At 43.6% G+C, this 18284-nt stretch overlaps 1 protein-coding gene across 2 annotated transcripts in view; it reads left to right on the forward strand.

The window, feature by feature from the left end:
- Positions 1-648: 648 nt before the first annotated feature.
- Positions 649-18284, forward strand: part of LOC140453396 (uncharacterized) — a 234964-nt gene continuing 217328 nt past the window's right edge. Inside the window, exon 1 of one of the 2 annotated variants that reach the window (XM_072548025.1) lies at positions 649-973. In XM_072548025.1, coding sequence (XP_072404126.1) covers positions 905-973 — 69 coding nt within the window. In that variant the 5' untranslated portion in view covers positions 649-904. Of the gene's footprint in view, positions 974-1160; positions 1245-18284 lie in introns of those variants that run through there. The other variant, XM_072548024.1, reaches the window with a different exon arrangement.

Raw genomic sequence — 18284 nt, forward strand, 5'->3', positions numbered from 1 at the left:
ACAAATACTGCCAAACCCACTGAGTTTCTCCAGCACTTTGTGTTTTTTAAAAATTAAATTTCAGATTTACAGCATTCTGCTTTTAATGTACACAAAAATATTGGGGATACACAAACTTGTAAATGAAAACAGAAAATGTTGGAAATATCAGGACACCTGTCAGCAGCTGAGTACAGGGTTCTAATGAAAGGTCTCCAAACGCTCTCTCTCCTTCTCCACTGCCCAGTCTTGCATTATTTCATCTGAGGGAAATCTTAGTGCATTTGAGGGAGACAGAAAGTCTTGCTGAAATGAATAGTTCTGCCTTGATGATGAGTTTCATGCAATGAAGCTGGACCTCAGTCTCAATCATTTTGAAAACCGCTGCTAAAAGGCTGGAAGGTCTGAAGATAAAACAAAGAAAATTGCACCAAGGAAATATTCACCAAGCCCTCTTGCAGAGACGCTGGGCTACCTTAGACAGCAGAACTGATTTCTTTATATTAAGAAAAAGACTAATAAGCGAAGGTTATCCGTAGTGTGGATAAATGTAGAGCCTGCAGAGGGCAGGTTGGATTGCATACAATTTCTGGTTGAGCTCTCTCTCCATCCGGAGTGAGTTAGGGGCGGATCATTACTGAGAGAGAGAAAGGGTGGAGGGGAGGGGGAGTGTTGAGAGCAGTCGGTGGAGACAGAGAGAGAGAGAGAGAGAGGAGGACTCGGATCTCTAGTGCTGGTGGCTGCGGATCGCTGACTTTGATCAGAGAGAGAGAGGGAAGAGAGCGGAGTGAAATCGACGAGGGGGCAGCTCCATCCTGATCAGAGACAGAATACAGAGAGACAGAGACAGAGACGAGGCTTCGCCTTCAGTAGGATTCTACAGCAGACAATCCGCTCTCCATCCCCTGTCTGTGTGTGTCACACCATGGACAGACTCCCAGTGTTCTGCCTCTGCCTCTGTCTATTCAGCTCCAGCCTGTGTCCCATTGGAATGGTGAGTGTGACCTCCCTCTCCCAGCTGGGGAGGTGTGTACACCGGTCAGGGGTTTATTGTCGCTGCAGGATTGATTCGGAATGGAGCCGGTGTTTTTCTCTTGTCTGTCTGTGTCTGTGTTGGGGAGTGGAGGGGGTTTATTCCTCACAAACAGGGGAGCAAACTGCCACAGTGACACAAGTGGCTGATGCCTTTGATTTCCATGGTCTTTTACATTGGAACTGAGCCCCCCTTTCCCGCGGAGGGGGGAAAGCGTGCTCTGCACTCCCAGGTGGGTCTCTGGTCTGTTTCACTGTGGATTACTCTCTTCACCCCCACATGTATTTCATTCCTTCTATGTACCCCAGCATCTTCCACTTCTCTCTCACCCTCTTTTTCTTCCCCTGGTCTCCATTGCTCCCTCAATCTTCTCTTTCTCTCTCACCTCTTCCATCTCTCAGCCCTTCTCTCTATCTTCTGTGCCTTCTCCTCTCACCCCTCCCCTTCTACCTTTCATCTGCTCTCTCTGCTATCCATTATTCTCTCTCATCTCTTGCTCTTGTTCCCTCTCTCACTATTTCAATCTCTCTCCCTCACTCTCACTCTGTTTTCTCCTCTCTGTCTCAGTCTCCCTTTCTCTCCCTCTGCCTCAGTCTACCCCAACTCTTTCTCTCCCTGTCTCAATCTCTGTCTCTCAGTCTGTCTCCCTCTCTCCCTGTCTCTCTCCCTCACTATCTCAAACACCCTCTCTTTTTTGATTCTCAATTTCTCTCTATCTCAGTGTCTCTATCTCTCCTCTCTCACACTGTATCTCTCCCTCTCTCACACACTATATCTCTGTCACCCTCTCTCTCTCACTATCTCTTGCTCCCTTTCTCTCACTTACTGCCCTTCTCTCTCACTGTCTCTGTTGCTCTCTCTCACTATCTCAGTCTCTCTCAGTCACTATCTCTGCCTTCCCCTCTCTCACTGTCTCTGTCTCCCTATCCTCTAGTTCCTGCTTTATTTGATTACATGCTGGTTATTAAAATTGAGATTCAGCAGGGTCACTGAGTTCATTGGGCAGAAACTGCTATTCCTCACCTTTGAGAGATTTCTATGTTTATGAGCGAATGTAAGATCTTCTTTATTTCAGAACAGTTAACCCTTGATTGGCTGTGAATGGTTTGAAGATGTGTGCAGGGTACTTGCAGGATGTTCATATTGGATTAACACTGGAGATGGCTCCTCAGTAGATTGTGATGTGCTGAATGTTGTACAGTGTATTATGAAGACACACATTGTGCTGAGCTAGAAACATGTTGAAATCTCATGTCTGATATTAACAGTGGTCATAAACGTGGGTACTGGTGATAGCTCCGTGAGAAGCATTCTGATATTTTGTGTCAAAGCTTCATGGGTTCAATCGCACTCCAGATATTTGAGCCTTTAACCCAGTGCACTATTGAGGGGAGTCCAGTTCTTTCAGAGGCGCTACCGTTCAGATAAGACTTAGGTCTCATCTGCCATTTCAGGTGGTTGTGGTTGATCCCAAGGTATTCATTTGCAGAGGGATCAATGCTCCTTCCTGGTAGTCTGGCCTGTAATTGTCCCTCAATCATCATTAAGGCAGACAGACTGACCAGGACATGACGGGCCAAATGGTCTCCTCCTCTGTCATAAGGATTCTGTGATTATCTCGGAGGTGTGGATCTTGCTGTGTGAAAACCAGCAGGCACAATTCGCTGAATTACAACAATGTATACACTTCAAAAAGTATCTCCTTATCCATAGAAGGACTTTGGGACATTGAGGTTATATTAAAAAATTTCTTCCTTTACTGAAAGATGAGGAGATAGTGAATCACAACAACCTTTCCTTTCTCCACCCCCGAAAAAAAATCAAATTTAATAAAAATTTGATGATGTAGTGGCAAAGCCCTGAAGGCAATGATTAAAGTAGCTACCTATTGTCACTGGCTGGAATTATCGTGGAAATCTCACTTGAATGGAAATATACCTGGGTCTCAATACAGAGTCTGTTGGGTCTAAATAAACCAACTGAGTGCTCCATTGTTCTTTATTCTTCCTTAATTAATATCCAACATAGTCCCGTTTGAGAGACTGACCTCATCCTGCTTGGAGCAGCTTGGTGATGTCTGGCCGAATTTGTGTTAGATCTACAGCTGGATTACGAGATTTCTATATATGAGTACAACGGTGCAGCTAAGTGCTGTCCGCTGAGTGTGCTGTTCTGACTGGCTCCCTGTGTGTGTAATATACTGATGTTTAATTCAGGCCCATAAGTCAAGCTTCTATTGCACCATCAGATGATTCATGTCTGAGGAAGTACGGGCCCAATTGTACTGGCACCAGTCCAAAGTTACTGTACTCTAGTTGACCTGAGTAACCTATATTTTATGGGCCTGTGTGGGCTATATTATGTGACCAAGTGTCTATATTTCAGTCCCACCTGTAACCTATAAATGAGATCAAAATCTGTTTATTACATTTGTAGCAACCCACCTGAGGAAAGACCGTGTCACACATCGTAAATCCCTCACCCATTAAAATGTTTCAAAGCCGCTGCAAGCAGAACTTTCTTCCTGTGGCTTCTCAACTCCTCATGTCAATGTTGACCTCACCCGTCATATCTGAAGGGAAGGCAAATGGACAGTGGGCCCCACTAGACTGACCCGGGGCAGGGGCCCACTTTAAATTTGTGATTCCCAGTTGCCTTCATGTTACACCAAGTTTCTCCCTCTCCTGCTGGTCATTTGTCAATAAACCTGTAGCTTTAATTGTGTCAGCCCATTGTGCAATGTTACGTAGAATCAGCATCTTCTGCATGTGGTCACTACTGTTGGAAAACAAATAAAAACAGACCTGAAACAGACAAATCTGATACTTGAAGATTATATTCTCATGGTGGGTAGGTGAAAGTGAGGACTGCAGATGCTGCAGATCAGAGTCGAGAGTGTGGTGCTGGAAAAGCACAGCAGGACAGGCAGCCTCCAAGGAGCAGGAGAATCAACTTCTCAGGCATAAGCTCATCATCAGGATTCCTGATGAAGGGCTTTTGCCCAAAACGCCAATTCTATCTGATAGCAGGTGTCTATTTCAATGCAGCCACTCCCAACATTTATATGCTGTTTTAATTTCAAAGCTATTATATAGAGAAAGAAATGAGAATATTTTATCCACAATTCAACAACATTTCCTTACTCTCTTTCTGGAAGTTCCTTTCTTGACCATTTCAAATTATTACTTCCCTTGCCTGTTCTCTCTCTCTCTTCCTCTCTCCTGAAATCGCTGATTGACGTTGGAGATGTAAATATATTTGCGGCTTCATCTCTCCCTCATCAGCTTTACAGGGTGTATGGGGAAAGGATGCTTCTGTGGAGCGATCTTTCCGATAAGCTCTTTGTTGGGTGCTTTTGTGTTACTTCTGTATGTAGTGACCAATGGAGTGGCTGTCTGGCTACTTGACCATGGAGGCCATCACAGGGCAGCCTGATCTAGTCTTCGTTCTGCATCCACACAGCAACAATCTTCAGTAAAATGATAATCAGGCAATAGCCAGGAGTGGGAAACCTGATGAGCTTTCAACTTGCACTCAAATGGCTCTCTGGCCATGGCCGTGGCTATCCTGGCTGAGGGTGGAAAACTCACCAAAGGCAAAAGATTGACTCTGGGACTCACTGAGCAGTATAGCTCAGTTACATGGACAGCATGGTGGTTCGGTGGTTCAGCGGTTAGCACTGCTGCCTCAACAGTGCTAGCAATTTAGGTTCGATTCCAGCCTCGGGTGACTATCTGCATGGTGTTTGCACATTCTCCCTGTGACTGCGTGGGTTTCCTCCGGGTGCTCCAGTTTCCACAGCCCAAAGATGTGCAGGTTAGGTAAATTGGCCATGTTAAATTGCCCATAATGTTCAGGGATGTGTAGATTAGGAGCATTTGTCAGGGCTAAATTTAGAATAATGGGAAATGGGTTTGGGTGGGATACTCTTCGGAGGGTCGGTGTGGACTTGTTGGGCTGAAGGGCCTGTTTCCACACTGTAGGGATTCTAAGAATGCTAGGAGTGGGGAGTTTTGGTCAGGGTGGGATGCTATTCTAGAGGGTTGGTATGGGCTGAATGGCCTCTTTCTGCACTGTAGGGATCCTATGGTACGTGCTGCCATATCCATGCAAGTCATCACAATGCTTCTGTATGGAAAGTGTCAGAGCCTTAGTCAGTGTAGAAACATTGTTGTGTTTTCACCCCTGACTCCCCAGTCCAGGTCTGCACCCCATTGCAGTGCTGTAGTGACAAGAAGGGCTGTCTTTCTGGTGAGAGACTAAACCAGGGCACTGTCTGCTCTCTCAGGAAACCACATGCTGGGATTTGGAAGGTGAGCAGGAGAGTTCACCCACGCCAATAATTATCTGTCCCGTAGAGCAAAATAAACAAGTTAATCAGAGCAGTATCTCATTTCAGTTTGATATCTCACTATACTCAAAGTGGCTGCAGTCTTTTTTCAATTACATCAAATCAAGCTAAAATTACAATGTCAACATTCATTTCATTGATGAAAAGATGCTTTGGAAGATCCTAATGTTGTGAACGATGCAGGTTCTTCCATTCTTCCTGAGGTATACAACAGGGGGTCAGTGAAATTCAAAATGAGAACGTGTTAATTGAATGAATATTTGGTGGAATTTTGTGGCAAATAGTTGAGTTTAAAGCTTGCATACTCATAAAAAATGTGTAAAGAAGTATAAGTGTGTAGATTACTGTGAAGCAATGGGCCAACAAGAGACTCACTATAGAGTCTGAACAAAGGGTGTGACAATTGTACAATTAAAAATATAGACAAACAGGATTGCTCTCCTGTGAGAGCTGTTCCTATCCATTAACAATCTGGGCTCTCATTGGATTTATGCTGTCATTTGTGTTTAACTGGAATATCTGTGAATGCCTGGGAGTGGGGGTAGGAAAATCAATTTCAGTCTTTCTGGGATTAAATTAGCAGAAACTGTAATTCTTACTGAGGTTTCAAAGATGCAAACTCACGTCAATATTAGGCACGTTATCGTACTCAGTAGTGGATTGAAGACATCCCCCATTTGCACAGCAGACTTTCACTAGTCAATCATTGTTGGCATTGATTTTTTTTTCACTTTTAAGGAACAGTGACTTGTATTGAAACTTTTTCATCCAAGATTCTGCTGTTTGAATCTTAACCAAGTCCCATTTATCCCTGTGCCTGTTGACCTATACTGGCTCCCGGTCCAACAATGATTTTATTTCAAAGTTCTCCTCTTTGAGTTCAAATCCCTTTATGGATCCACACCCATCCCTACCACTGCAGCTTTATCCAATCCTTCACTCCTTTCAACTTTCTGCCTTCTTCCAATTCTCCAACTCTTGATAATTCACCATTTATTTCACTTCACCATTCATGGCCATCTTTTTCAGCTACTCTAGGTTCTCAGCTCTGAAATCTCTCCCCTAACTCACTTCAGCAACTTTACCTCTACCCCCACTTTTGAAACAATACTTAAAATCTTTCATTATGATCGTAGGGAAATGTTCAGTTTGATGGGGTCCATTGTGCATTTACCTTTGCTTTAGTTTTGAGGGAAAAGGTCAGTGTTGATGTGGGGAGTTGAAAAGTCGTAGGAAGAAAGACGGTCTTTCAGTGGCTTTGAAACAGTGTACTGGGTGAGGGATTTATTATGTGTGAGGTGCTTTTGGTCAGAGAGGTAAATTTTGATTCATTCTTTAGCAATATCTCTTCGCGTGGCTCAGTGTGAAATTTTCTTTGATAATTTCTCCAACGAAGTGACTTTGGATCTTCTCTCAGTGTCAAATTATTACACAGAATCTTTTAATGACAAAAATACGAGTTCAGAGTAGGCTGCTGAGGTAAAGAAAGGAACAAGAACTTGCATTAAACAGCACTTTTCATGTCCACAATGAGCTATCCAGCCAATAAAACAGTTCTGAGTGTGGATACAGTTATGATGCTGGGGGAAAATAGCAACCAATTTGAAGCTGCATGATCAGAAAAAATGCCAATAACAAGACAATTTGTTTTGGTGATTTTGGTTGAGGACTAATTAGGATATTGGGGAAGGTGGCCTACTGTTTTTTGAAAAGCATGGGATCTTCTATATTCACTAGAAAGGCCTTACTTATGCGCTTCATTTGAAAGACAGCAGCTCAGACTGCAGAACTCTCAGTACTGACAGGAGAGTGGATCTCATTTCCTCCTTCCTGCTCTCCCACTTTCTCCTTCTCACTGTCACCCATTTCCTCCTCCCTTTCTCTATTTCCCCTGTTTCCACCTCACTTTTCTCTCCCCTTTCTGCCACCCTCTCTCTCGTCCACGTGTACTCTTTTCCTACTTTTACCTTTTCGCTCTCTCTCTCTTTCTTTCTTTCTCTTTCTCTCTCTCGCTTTTTCTCTCTACCTCTCTTCCTCCCCCTTTTCTCTTCCTCTGTCCTTTGAAATCTGTTTTTATGCCATCCCAGAATTAAAGTATTTTGTAGGTTGTCCAGTACCAAGCTCTTGTTCTGAAGAAGGGTCACTGGACCATGAAACATTAACTCTGATTTCTCTCCACAGATGCCGGAACTGCTGAGATTTTCCAGCAATTTCTATTTTTGTTTCTGATTTCCAGCATCTGCAGTTCTTTCCCTTTTTACCGAGCTCCTGTAGCCTTAGGAGTTGTATTTTAGTCGAGACTGTATGTAAATTGCTCTCTGACTGAAAATCAATACACCTGAAATCGATACTCAGAATCTTGCAGCTGAGGGAAGCCAGGTTGTGGCTGCCAATATTTTTTTCAGCACACTGTTTGAAATGTTTGGCTGTGTTCACAGGAAGTTGATGTAAATTGTGAGATAATTTGCAGACTGGATCAGGGAGAAAATGAATCTCATTTCTCACAGTTTGAACAATCCAGCTCTTAACCTATTGACTCTGCACATAATATCATGTTCAGGGCCTTGTGGCAGCCTGGCCATTGGGTTTCGGAACAGACCGCTAGAGGAGCGAGTGTGCATCTGAGTCGCCAGTGTGTGAATATTAAGGAACTCAAACCCAGTGAGTGGCTGCATTTTTTGTCCTCTTTGCTGCAGACTAGGTCGGTCGTGAGCCTAAAGGTTACCACACGCAGAGGCAGAGAGGTGTACCTGTAAACAGATGCCGGAGGACCTCTGCAGTTACCTTTAATCCCTCGCTTACACAGGCTTCTATTGTAGGGCAGTCACTGCAGTATATATTGTTAGTAAACCAAATTCTCACTTTACCAACTTGTGTGTAAAAAGTCAGGCATCACACGACACGGGGACTACAGTCCAACAGGTTTATTTGAATCCTCAAGCTTTCAGAGGGTTGCTCCTTTGCCAGGTGGAGACAGTCGCAGAGGCACACTTCACCCTGATGAAGGAGCAGTGCTCTGAAAGCTTGTGTTTTCAAATAAACCTGTTGGGCTGTAACCCAGTGTCGTATGATGCTTGACTTTGTCCACCCCAACCCAACACCGGCACCTCCCTAACTTGTATGTAAGGGTCCATTTTTCCCACCATTCTTCTCCCTGTCCCCCAATCCATTTTCCTTCGTTTATGTAGCCCACAGCAATGCTAAGTGTTTTAACCAGTCCATGTGGCATACTCTGTGTATAGAAACCTCTCACACGGTCTCCGATTGGTCTTCAGTTTGTTGTCCAGGACTTGCTGACAGGTGCAAGCAGTTTGTGTGCCTCCTCCTTACTGAGCTGTCATGTTGCTGCTGAGTAAAAACCGTGCTGGGAGGTCGCTCTATGACCTTTTTGACCCTGTGTCCACCAGCAAAACTGGCAAGGATGTGTGTGGGGTGGGGGAGGGGCGGGGGGGGGGGCAGATTGTTCTCATGTGGGTCAGCAACCCAGCTGGAAGAGAGCAGGAGGTGGTGGGGAACTGGGATACAGGGGCCTCAAGAAAGTCCGTCCCGAGTTGCCCTGAGAGATCATATTAAAGGATTCAGGCTGTATATGATTTTTGAGTAGATTTGTACCTCAGGTTGAGGTTGTAAGTTTGCTTGCCGAACTGGAAGATTTGTTCTCATACGTTTCGTCACTATAGTGGGTAAGATCATCAGTGAGCCTTCAGTGAAGTGCTGGTGCTCTGTCCCGCTTTCTATTTGTGTCTTGGTCTGTTATGGTGTGTGATATCACTTCTGGTCTTCTGGCTCCGATAACACCCACCTTAAGAGACCAAGGCACATTAATAGAAACCTCACTGACGCTGGTGGAAGTGAGGAGATCAGAGTCGAGAGTGTGGTGCTGGAAAAGCACAGCGGGTCAAGCAGCATCTGAGGAGCAGGAGAATCGACGTTTCAGGCAAAAGCCTGTCATCAGGAATTCCTGAGCTGCTGTGCTTTTCCAGCACCACACTCTCTTCACCGAAGATGGTACCTAGCATGGTGACAAAATGTCTGAGAACAAATCTACCAGCTCAGCAAGCAAACTTACGACCTGATTCAGACTGTATGTTTAAAAACACAACTGTGCTTTGGTTGGATCCAGTCACAATACCTTGAAACCATTCAGTTTCTGTTTCTGTTTATTTCAAGCCTCCAGCATCTGCAGACCCTTGTTTTATTTCTTGGGCTATTGAGGTTACTTCCAGACTCAGGAGCTGTATGGCTTTATCAGTTTCAAAAGGAGAGAAAGTGGAGAGGAGATTTGATAGACATTGACATCATGGGAGGTCTAGACACAGTAGATAGATAGAAGCTGTACCAGACGGCACCGACTTAAGATGAATAACAAAAGAACCAAAGATTACTTGAGGAAACTCTCTCTTTCGCACAGCATGTGGTTTGGTTTTGGAAGGTGCTGTCTGAGACTGTGGCGGAGGCAGGTCAATCAAGCCTTTCAAAAGGGAATTGGCAAAAGCTGAAGAAACTGGGAAGGGATGGGAAATGGAGTGGGGATGAGAGGTAATGAGCCAGCATGGATATGACCGGCTAAATGGCCTCATTCTCATGTGTTTCTGCCTCTTGGTCTCTGGGAGAGTCCAGCCCGCTCTGTGGAGGTTTATGGTTCCTGACAGGGTGGAGTTCGGTCCAGAGTCATGTTGAGTTGAAGCAGGAACTGCGAATCCACCAGGCTTGTACATGCTGAGCCCAGAAACCCTTGGCTTGTGTATTTTCCTACGATGGTCTGAACCATTTAGTGGAGAGGAATGCAGCTGGTTTTGGTGGTGGGCAGGAGGTTTGTAGGAATATACTGGTGGCGAGGGCATCTTGTTTCATTATGCTGGTCAGAAGCTGATTACTCTGCAGCCTATCCATCACCTACAAGTCAGGAGTGTGATGCAATGCTCCCCACTCATTTGGGGGAGTACAGCTCCAACAACACTCAGAAAGCTTGATACCACCCAGAACAAAGCATCCATTTGATAGACATACTATCCATCACTTTCACACAAGTGTACTTCATTGTCACCACCAGAGCTCAGTCGCCGCAGTGTGCATTGTCGACAAGATGCACCTGCAGAAATTCATCAAAGATCCTGAGACAGCAACTTCCAAACCCATGATCACTTGCCTCTAGAATACATGGGAACACCACCCCCTGCAAGTTCCCCTTCAAGCCACTCACCATCCTGACTTAGAAATATATCACCATTCCATCAGTGTCGCTGGATCTCCCTCACACCCTGTACCTACCACAGCAGTTCAAGCTGACAGCTTACCACCACTCTCTCAAGGGCAGTTAGGAATAGTGATAAGTGCTGGTTCGGTCAACAAAGTCCCCTGGAATAATAAAGAAAAGGTGCCTGAAATTAGGCTGGTGTTCACTGAAGTGTTACATTCTTCTGGGGTATTTGATAGGCCTGGGAGGGCCGTATGTTGACTTTATTCCACATGGATCATAGTTGCATGTAGGATGGGTTGTGTTTCAGGAATTAGCTTCTTTACCCAAGTGATAATTAGTACAGTTTTACTTCCTTTGCTCCCCTTCCTTGGGTTCTGGGCCACAGTCCTACAGAGGTAGTGCCAATCTTCAAGGGATATCCAGTAATTTAATTTAATTTCTTAATCTCTGTGAACAAAGTCTGAGAGCAGGATATTCAAACATTCCATTTTGCATTATCTTCAAACTTTTTATTGATTGTCAGAACATCGGAGAGTCGTGCAGAAATTGTTGACGGCCCATTAAGCATCATCTAATCAGACTAACAAATTGTTTTTTATCAGTCATGGGAAGGAGGGGTTGGAGTGTAATGAGTTAAAGCAGACTGTGTAATATGTTAATGTGACTCATTATCCAACAGCACAGGAAGTGATAAAGTGATCTTGTTCTCTCTCTCTCAGCCTGTTGGCAAGATGAAATCACAGTGAGGTCTTCTTTTGGAAAAGTTAATGTTTTCATCGAGTCATGTGGCAGTACACAATGTGTGTTGCTGACAAAGACACATTTTTGACTTGCACCCATCAGGACAATTTGCAAGAATACCAATGTAAAGACAAAAGAGCTTTTATAACATATGAGAGGAGCACACTGGTTGGTTCACAAGTGGACTGATTAGCAGAGGCTTTGCCATGGAGAGTGTATCATTAATATGATGACTGGCAGTTAACTGCCGAACTTTGCTTGTACTTAAGCTAGGCAGATGAATTTGACTGCTCATGGCATTGACCTTTGGAAATGAACAAAATGTCTTTCTGCTGTATCGTTGAGTGGAAACAGGAGCAGTGTGCGCATATGTTCACTCTGTGTGCAAAGAACACAGTCCTGTTTATTAATATGCATAGCTTCCAGTTCACACAAGTGTACTTCATTGTCAGGCCCAAATTATAATCCTGAATCCTGAATTCATTGTCAGCATAATTCTTTATGGCATTCAGGTTCATTTCTGTTTTCCTTACCTCAGGTTTAAATATTCTTTAGCAGCACAATTCGACCAAAAATATGTTTGGGGATAGTTGTGGTCGGTAACCAATGTGGAGTGTGCGGGGGTGAGGTCAGGGTGATTACAGACCGCACGTCAAGCCCCACTGCCCTAGCATTGGCAACTTTGATTCTGCAAGACACCGGTCTCCCACAAGAGAACTGTATCATACCTTTCATGTGTGAATTAACCCAGCTGGGAACCTCAGCCCTGGTGTCTTTGCTCAGGGAGTCTGAACTGCTGCACTCTTTCACATGCCTGTTATGGTCTGGAGTGATGGGAGGTGGGAGTAGACCCTCCAAAATCCTTTCCACTGCATGCTGACCAGGAATCCCTTCCCACTCATATTGCGTGCAGTTGAGATGTGTTAGAAGGATTTTCAGGTTGTTCATCCACATTACAAACACCATTTTCACTGCCTTTCCCAAATCCTGGAGTGGGAATTAAATCCAGAGATTCTGAACCAATGGGAAGCTACAGCTGCTCTGCTACTCAGTATGGACTCCGAACTGAAATCAATAACTGCTGTCTGACGTTATTTCATAATAATTTTACAATACTTTTCTGTAATTGACACTTTGTTCTCCTTGGCTAAAATCACCAATTCCCTTTTAAAGGTCATATTCTGTAATGTAATCGCTCAATTTGGTGATATATGATGCACAGACTGAACTGTGAACAATACCCTTTGCAAGAAGTAACCCAGAACATGTTCATCTGTAAGTCACCTATTTCCAGCTACCTCTTTCCCCTCCCACCTGCCCTACTACCCTGCAACATCCTTTGAGTGCTACACTGAGCTTCAAAACAAAGCCGTTTCTGTTTAGTTCCTACAAGCACTTACACTTGCAAAAATAATGACACTCTTCAAAAAGATGTTAGCACTTACGATTGAACCTTTTCCACTTGCACATCGTTGCTGGTATGAAATAATAATTCAGGATAGCAATTATTTCGATCCCTGCTCCTTTCTCACCCATGCAGCTGGGGATTATTGCCATTTTCCTGGACGTGTAACAAATGGTCCTGGAAATCTTGCATTGAATTTAATCTGCATCCTGATTTAAAATACATAGTGTTGACACTGCAGCGATCAGCCTGTCATGAGGTAAAGATGAATTTCCAATTGGAGATTGATGAGACTTACCCCTCGGTTTATTATGTGCCTCGGAGTAGTGTATCAGTCCAGTCACTGCTGTAATTGAAAATTTAACACCGAGGAGAAACATTATTGCAGTATCTTTTAGAAAAGCTACATGTTGCTGATATTTTTTATCTTCTGACCAATTGGACAAACACAAGAATGCCAAATTTCCAATTGATCATAACAGGATCGAATGTGGACATGAAGAACCATACATCCCATTGTATAACTTATTATAATTTGCTTTAAATTTGGCATTCTTGTGTTTGACCTTAGGAGTACACGATGAACATCTTCACCAGGACAGGACACTAGGCAGAGAGCATGAGAGATGGCAAAGATGGATGGTGTTTTCACAAATGCACGCGTACACACACACACAAACACACACACACACACCTACCCACATACATATACACACACATATGCTTGCACATATAAACACACACAACCATCTACCTACACACACCCACATATATACACAAAAACACACAGACATGCTCACACACCACATGCACACAAACTCACACACAAACATATACAACTAACACACACATGCACAAACACAGACAGACATGCACCTACAGACACACACCCAGAGACACCCAGTTTTTGAATCCCCAACTCTGTGAAACCCCTTCAGGATTGTGGATGCTTGAATATTTCAATCACCTCTCATTCTTCTAAACTCTAGGAGAATATCGATGCAATTTACTGAGCCCCCTCATCAGAGGATAACCCTCACATCTCAGGAACCCAGCCAGTCAATATTGAACCCAACACTATAATATCCATGGGATGATACCCTCAAAGCTCTCTACAGTTGCAGCAAGTCAAAGCCAAAGCACCATTTGCTTCTCTAATTCCTTTTTCTATCTGCGAGCTTCTCTTCAGTCTGAACTGTAATATTCTATAAATTGTTTTCTACTTTATTGTACCGTTCCCCTGTTCTGATCTAAATAATGGGATCGCTGTCTTTTATTGACCAGAGACCAGGAGATGGGCATTGAGTTTGAAATCTATGTTCTGAAGAGGTGGTGGCTGTCAGTTACTGCGAAAAAAAACAATGTACTGTAGAAAGAAAAAATTCAGAAAATGTTGGACACGTGTCAGGCAGTCTGTGTGGAGAGAGAGGGGAACAGTGTTCACCTTTCATCAAAACTGGAAGACATTAGAGGTTCAACTGTTTTTAATCAAATGAAGAAACAGGGAGTCGGGGGGTGGGGGGGAACTGAAAGAACAAAAGGTTGGTTCAATTGCAGAATTAAAGAAATGATCTTTTGAGGCAAAGGGAGATGATAAAGGGACAACAAGGAAACAAAAGATGTGTCCAAGAGCATGTTTGCAGTAAAATCTAGTTTAAGTGATCAACTTTTTTTTTCCTTTTTACTCAGAGCCTTACTCTTTGAAACTGAGTATTTTAAAAAGGCATACAGCATTAGGCAACTTGGGAAAGGAGAATGGGCTAGAATTCAAATATTGATAATAAGTTAGGATGTTGTTTGCTCAGGGTATTTCAGGGCATTAACACTGTTTGCTGCTGATGACCTTCTCTAGAATTCACAGGGGTTATTGGCCATGAGTTAATTCAGGAGCATGAACAAATAATCCCTCTGTCTTTACGAAATTCAGAAATAGCAGCAATCAGACATGTGACTCCTCAAGCTTGCTGCGATATAATCACGGTTGATCTTCCAAATGAAGACCGTTTTTCTCCCCTATCCTGACATCCATTGATTTTCTTCATGCCCAAGTATTTGTCAGTGTCAGTCTCGAATACACTCAACAACGAAACAGTTTGCTGTCCTCTGGGGCCGACGGTTCTGGAGATCCTGTGGAGTGAATGCCTTTCTCTTCATCTTGAGTTCTAAGTGCCTGGCTCTCCATGCACAGGTTATCAGGCCTAGTTACAGATTCTTCAACCCGTGGAAGTAGCCTCTGGGCATTTGTCCCATTGAGAGCATTTTATTCTTTGTAAGGGGTTCATTTCTCATTTTTCTGAACTCTGGAGAACACGGGCCCATTCTGCTTAATCCGTCCTTGTGGTAAAACACTCTGATCCCAGGAATAAAAGCAAAACACTGTGAATGCTGGAAATCTGAAATAAGGGCAGAAAATCCTGGAGAAACTCAGTGTCTTGGAGAGAGAAACAGAGTGAATGTTTTGAGTCCAGTATATCTATTCTTTGGTTCTCTAAACGTGAACTCTGTTTTTCTCTCTCCACAGATGCTGCCAGACCTGCTGAGTTTCTCTGCTTTAGTTTCGGATCTTCAGCATCCGCAGTTTGTTGGTTTATTAAACGGAAAGGTCCAGCATCCTTTCGTCTTACTTTGACAGAGATTCAAACAACGTTGTACAGAAATCTTTCCAATTGTCACCACTTAGTTCAAATTTTAAGGTTATAGAATGACTTGATGAGCAATATATTCTTAGCAGAATTTATTTTAAAAAAAAGGAATTGGTGAATCATGGTTCTGTTTGTCTTTTCTCCTATCCTCATTCCTGAGAGTTAGATAATGGACATCCTTTGGATTGGTCCATATTTACAGGCATGTACAGTCATATAGCACAGGAACAGACCCTTCAGTCCAACTAGTCCACATCGAACGTGTTCCCAAACCAAGCTAGTCCTACTTGCCAGCATTTAGCCCATATCCCTCCAAACCTTTCCTATTCATGTACTTATCCAAATTTCTTTTAAATATTGTAACTGTGTCCACATCCACCACTTCCTTTGGCAGTTGATTCCACACATCAACCACTGGTTGTAACAAAAATGTTGCCCCTCAAGTCATTTTTAAATCTTTCTCCTCTTATCTTAAAAATATACCCCCTGGTCTTGAAATCCCTCAGCCTAGGGAAAACACATCTGCTATTCACCTTATCTCTGCCCCTCATGTCTCAGACCTGCTGCAGTGCTCCAGTGAAGCTCAGCACAAACTGGAAGAACAACACCTCATTTTCCACTTGGGAAAGTGAGGGAGGAACACTGTGTGAGGGGCTGTTTGGAAATCTGAGACTAGAATGGGTCCAGGCAAGGGTATGTTCAAATGTTGAAATGGGAACAGTAAACAGCGGGTGCAAATTGCTGAAGTCTATGTGGTGAATGTTTTAATGTGATTTGTAAATGGGTTCCTTTTGAAATGTGTTGACACTGTCACTCCACACTCTGAAGGAATTGCTTAAGTCTCTTGTGATTTATCAATGAACTACAACAGGGGTTACTATAGTTAATTAATTTACTGTAACTGCCAAGTTACTAGTTCATTGATAATATTGTTAAAACTCCTAAATCTGGAAGTTTTTGCTGGATTTTTCCATTTTAAACTTCCTGTACCCAGCTGTATAATGCAAACATGTCATTATATAACCAAGTCCTTCCAGTAATTTTACTGCATTGTCAACTACAGTGTGTCAGCTTTATAGAGAGACTCTACTACAAACACCAATCTCAGAACATAGAAGGTAAAGTCACCATAGTACCATTAGGGCTACTATTCTGTTTCGAGAGAGATAATTAGTGATAGTTTAACCTAAGGGTCACCACACCTCAGGTGAGGGGAGAGGTTAAGAAGGAGAATCTTTCATCGTAACCTCAGCCAGTGTGGGAACTAAACACTAATTTCCAGCATTATTCTACATCACAATCCAGCTATCCAGCCAACTGAGCTAACTGCACAGGGTTTTGACAGCTTATAGCTCAACTACTAATGGCAGAGTGATTAAAATCAGTGACACATAACAGTGCAAAACAAATTTACCTTTAGTGTTGTGGGGTTTACAGAGATAGAGAGGGGTGTAGGGGCTGGAGGAGGTTACAAAGATAGGGAGGATTGTAGGAGATGAAGAAGATTACAGAGTTAGGAGGGTTATGTGGCTGGAGAAGATTCCAGAGATAGTGAGGAGAGTAGGGGCTGGAGGAGGTTTCAGAGATACAGAGGGTTGTGTGATTGGAGGAGGTTACAGAGATAGCGAGGGGTGTAGGGGCTGGACAAGGTTACAGAGATACAGAGGGTTGTGTGGTTGGAGGAGGTTACAGAGATAGCGAGGGATGTAGGGGCTGGATACAGAGATACAGAGGGTTGTGTGGTTGGAGGAGGTTACAGAGATAGCGAGGGATGCAGGGGGTGGACAAGGTTACAGAGATACAGAGGGTTGTGTGGTTGGAGGAGGTTACAGAGATAATGAGGGGTGTAGGGGCTGGATGAGGTTACAGAGATACAGAGGGTTGTGGGGTTGGAGGAGGTTACAGAGATAGCGAGGGATGTAGGGGCTGGATACAGAGATACAGAGGGTTGTGTGGTTGGAGGAGGTTACAGAGATAATGAGGGGTGTAGGGGCTGGATGAGGTTACAGAGATACAGAGGGTTGTGGGGTTGGAGGAGGTTACAGAGATGGAGAAGATAGAGAAGGCTGTGGGCTGAAGAAGGTCACATGAGATGGGGAGACATGGGAAAAAAACACAAAGCAACCTAAGGGACCCTCTTGTGGCACAGGTGGTAGTGACCTTACCCCTGGACTGGGAGGGCGGATTCACATTCTACTTACTCCAGAGGTGGGTAATAACATCTCTGAACAAGTCGGTTGGACAATATAAACAAAAGCACAAAGCAGATCTAGTGGTAGTTAATAGTAATAAAAAAATGTATGGTAGTTCAGTGGAAGAAAAACCATTCAGTTGAATGTGAAAGCACTTCTGGATATAAAAAGAAACAAACCAGATGCAGGGTTTGTGCTGCTCTGAAGGGACATCACATATAAATTATTCAGTTGAAAATACCAGTGATTAATTGATGGAAAACAAATACCTTGGAGATTTGGTGATGAGGAAATACACCATTTTTGTGTGTGTGATAACACTTTCTAGCTATTAAAAAAAGCAGGATTGGGCCTGAACTCTGTCCCAGGCTGGGAGAAGTCTATGAATGCTATGCTATGCGGCTGTATTCTACCATGAATGCTGTTCCTTTCCAATCAGGTTTCCTGAGATATTGGAGAAGATTTGGAGCAGGTGACAGAGATAGGGATGGGCAGGTTGGGGAGAGATGGAATAACATGGATGAGAATGAGGTGCTGCTTATTTGAGAGCTAATGTAGTTCAATAAGCCCCTGGATGATCGGGTGAGCTTGATGTGAATCAGCACATCAGCAGCAATGTTTTGGGTGACCCTAACATTTGTGGACTGCATTAGGATTCCCATGCAGGACTGGTGGAAAACTGACTGACTAACAGAATGTTAAGTTTGCCGTGTGTGTCGTACTCTCCTTATGTGGACATCC

Source organism: Chiloscyllium punctatum, chromosome 27 (genome assembly GCF_047496795.1).
Source record: "Chiloscyllium punctatum isolate Juve2018m chromosome 27, sChiPun1.3, whole genome shotgun sequence".
In the NCBI taxonomy this organism is placed as follows: Eukaryota; Metazoa; Chordata; class Chondrichthyes; order Orectolobiformes; family Hemiscylliidae; genus Chiloscyllium; species Chiloscyllium punctatum.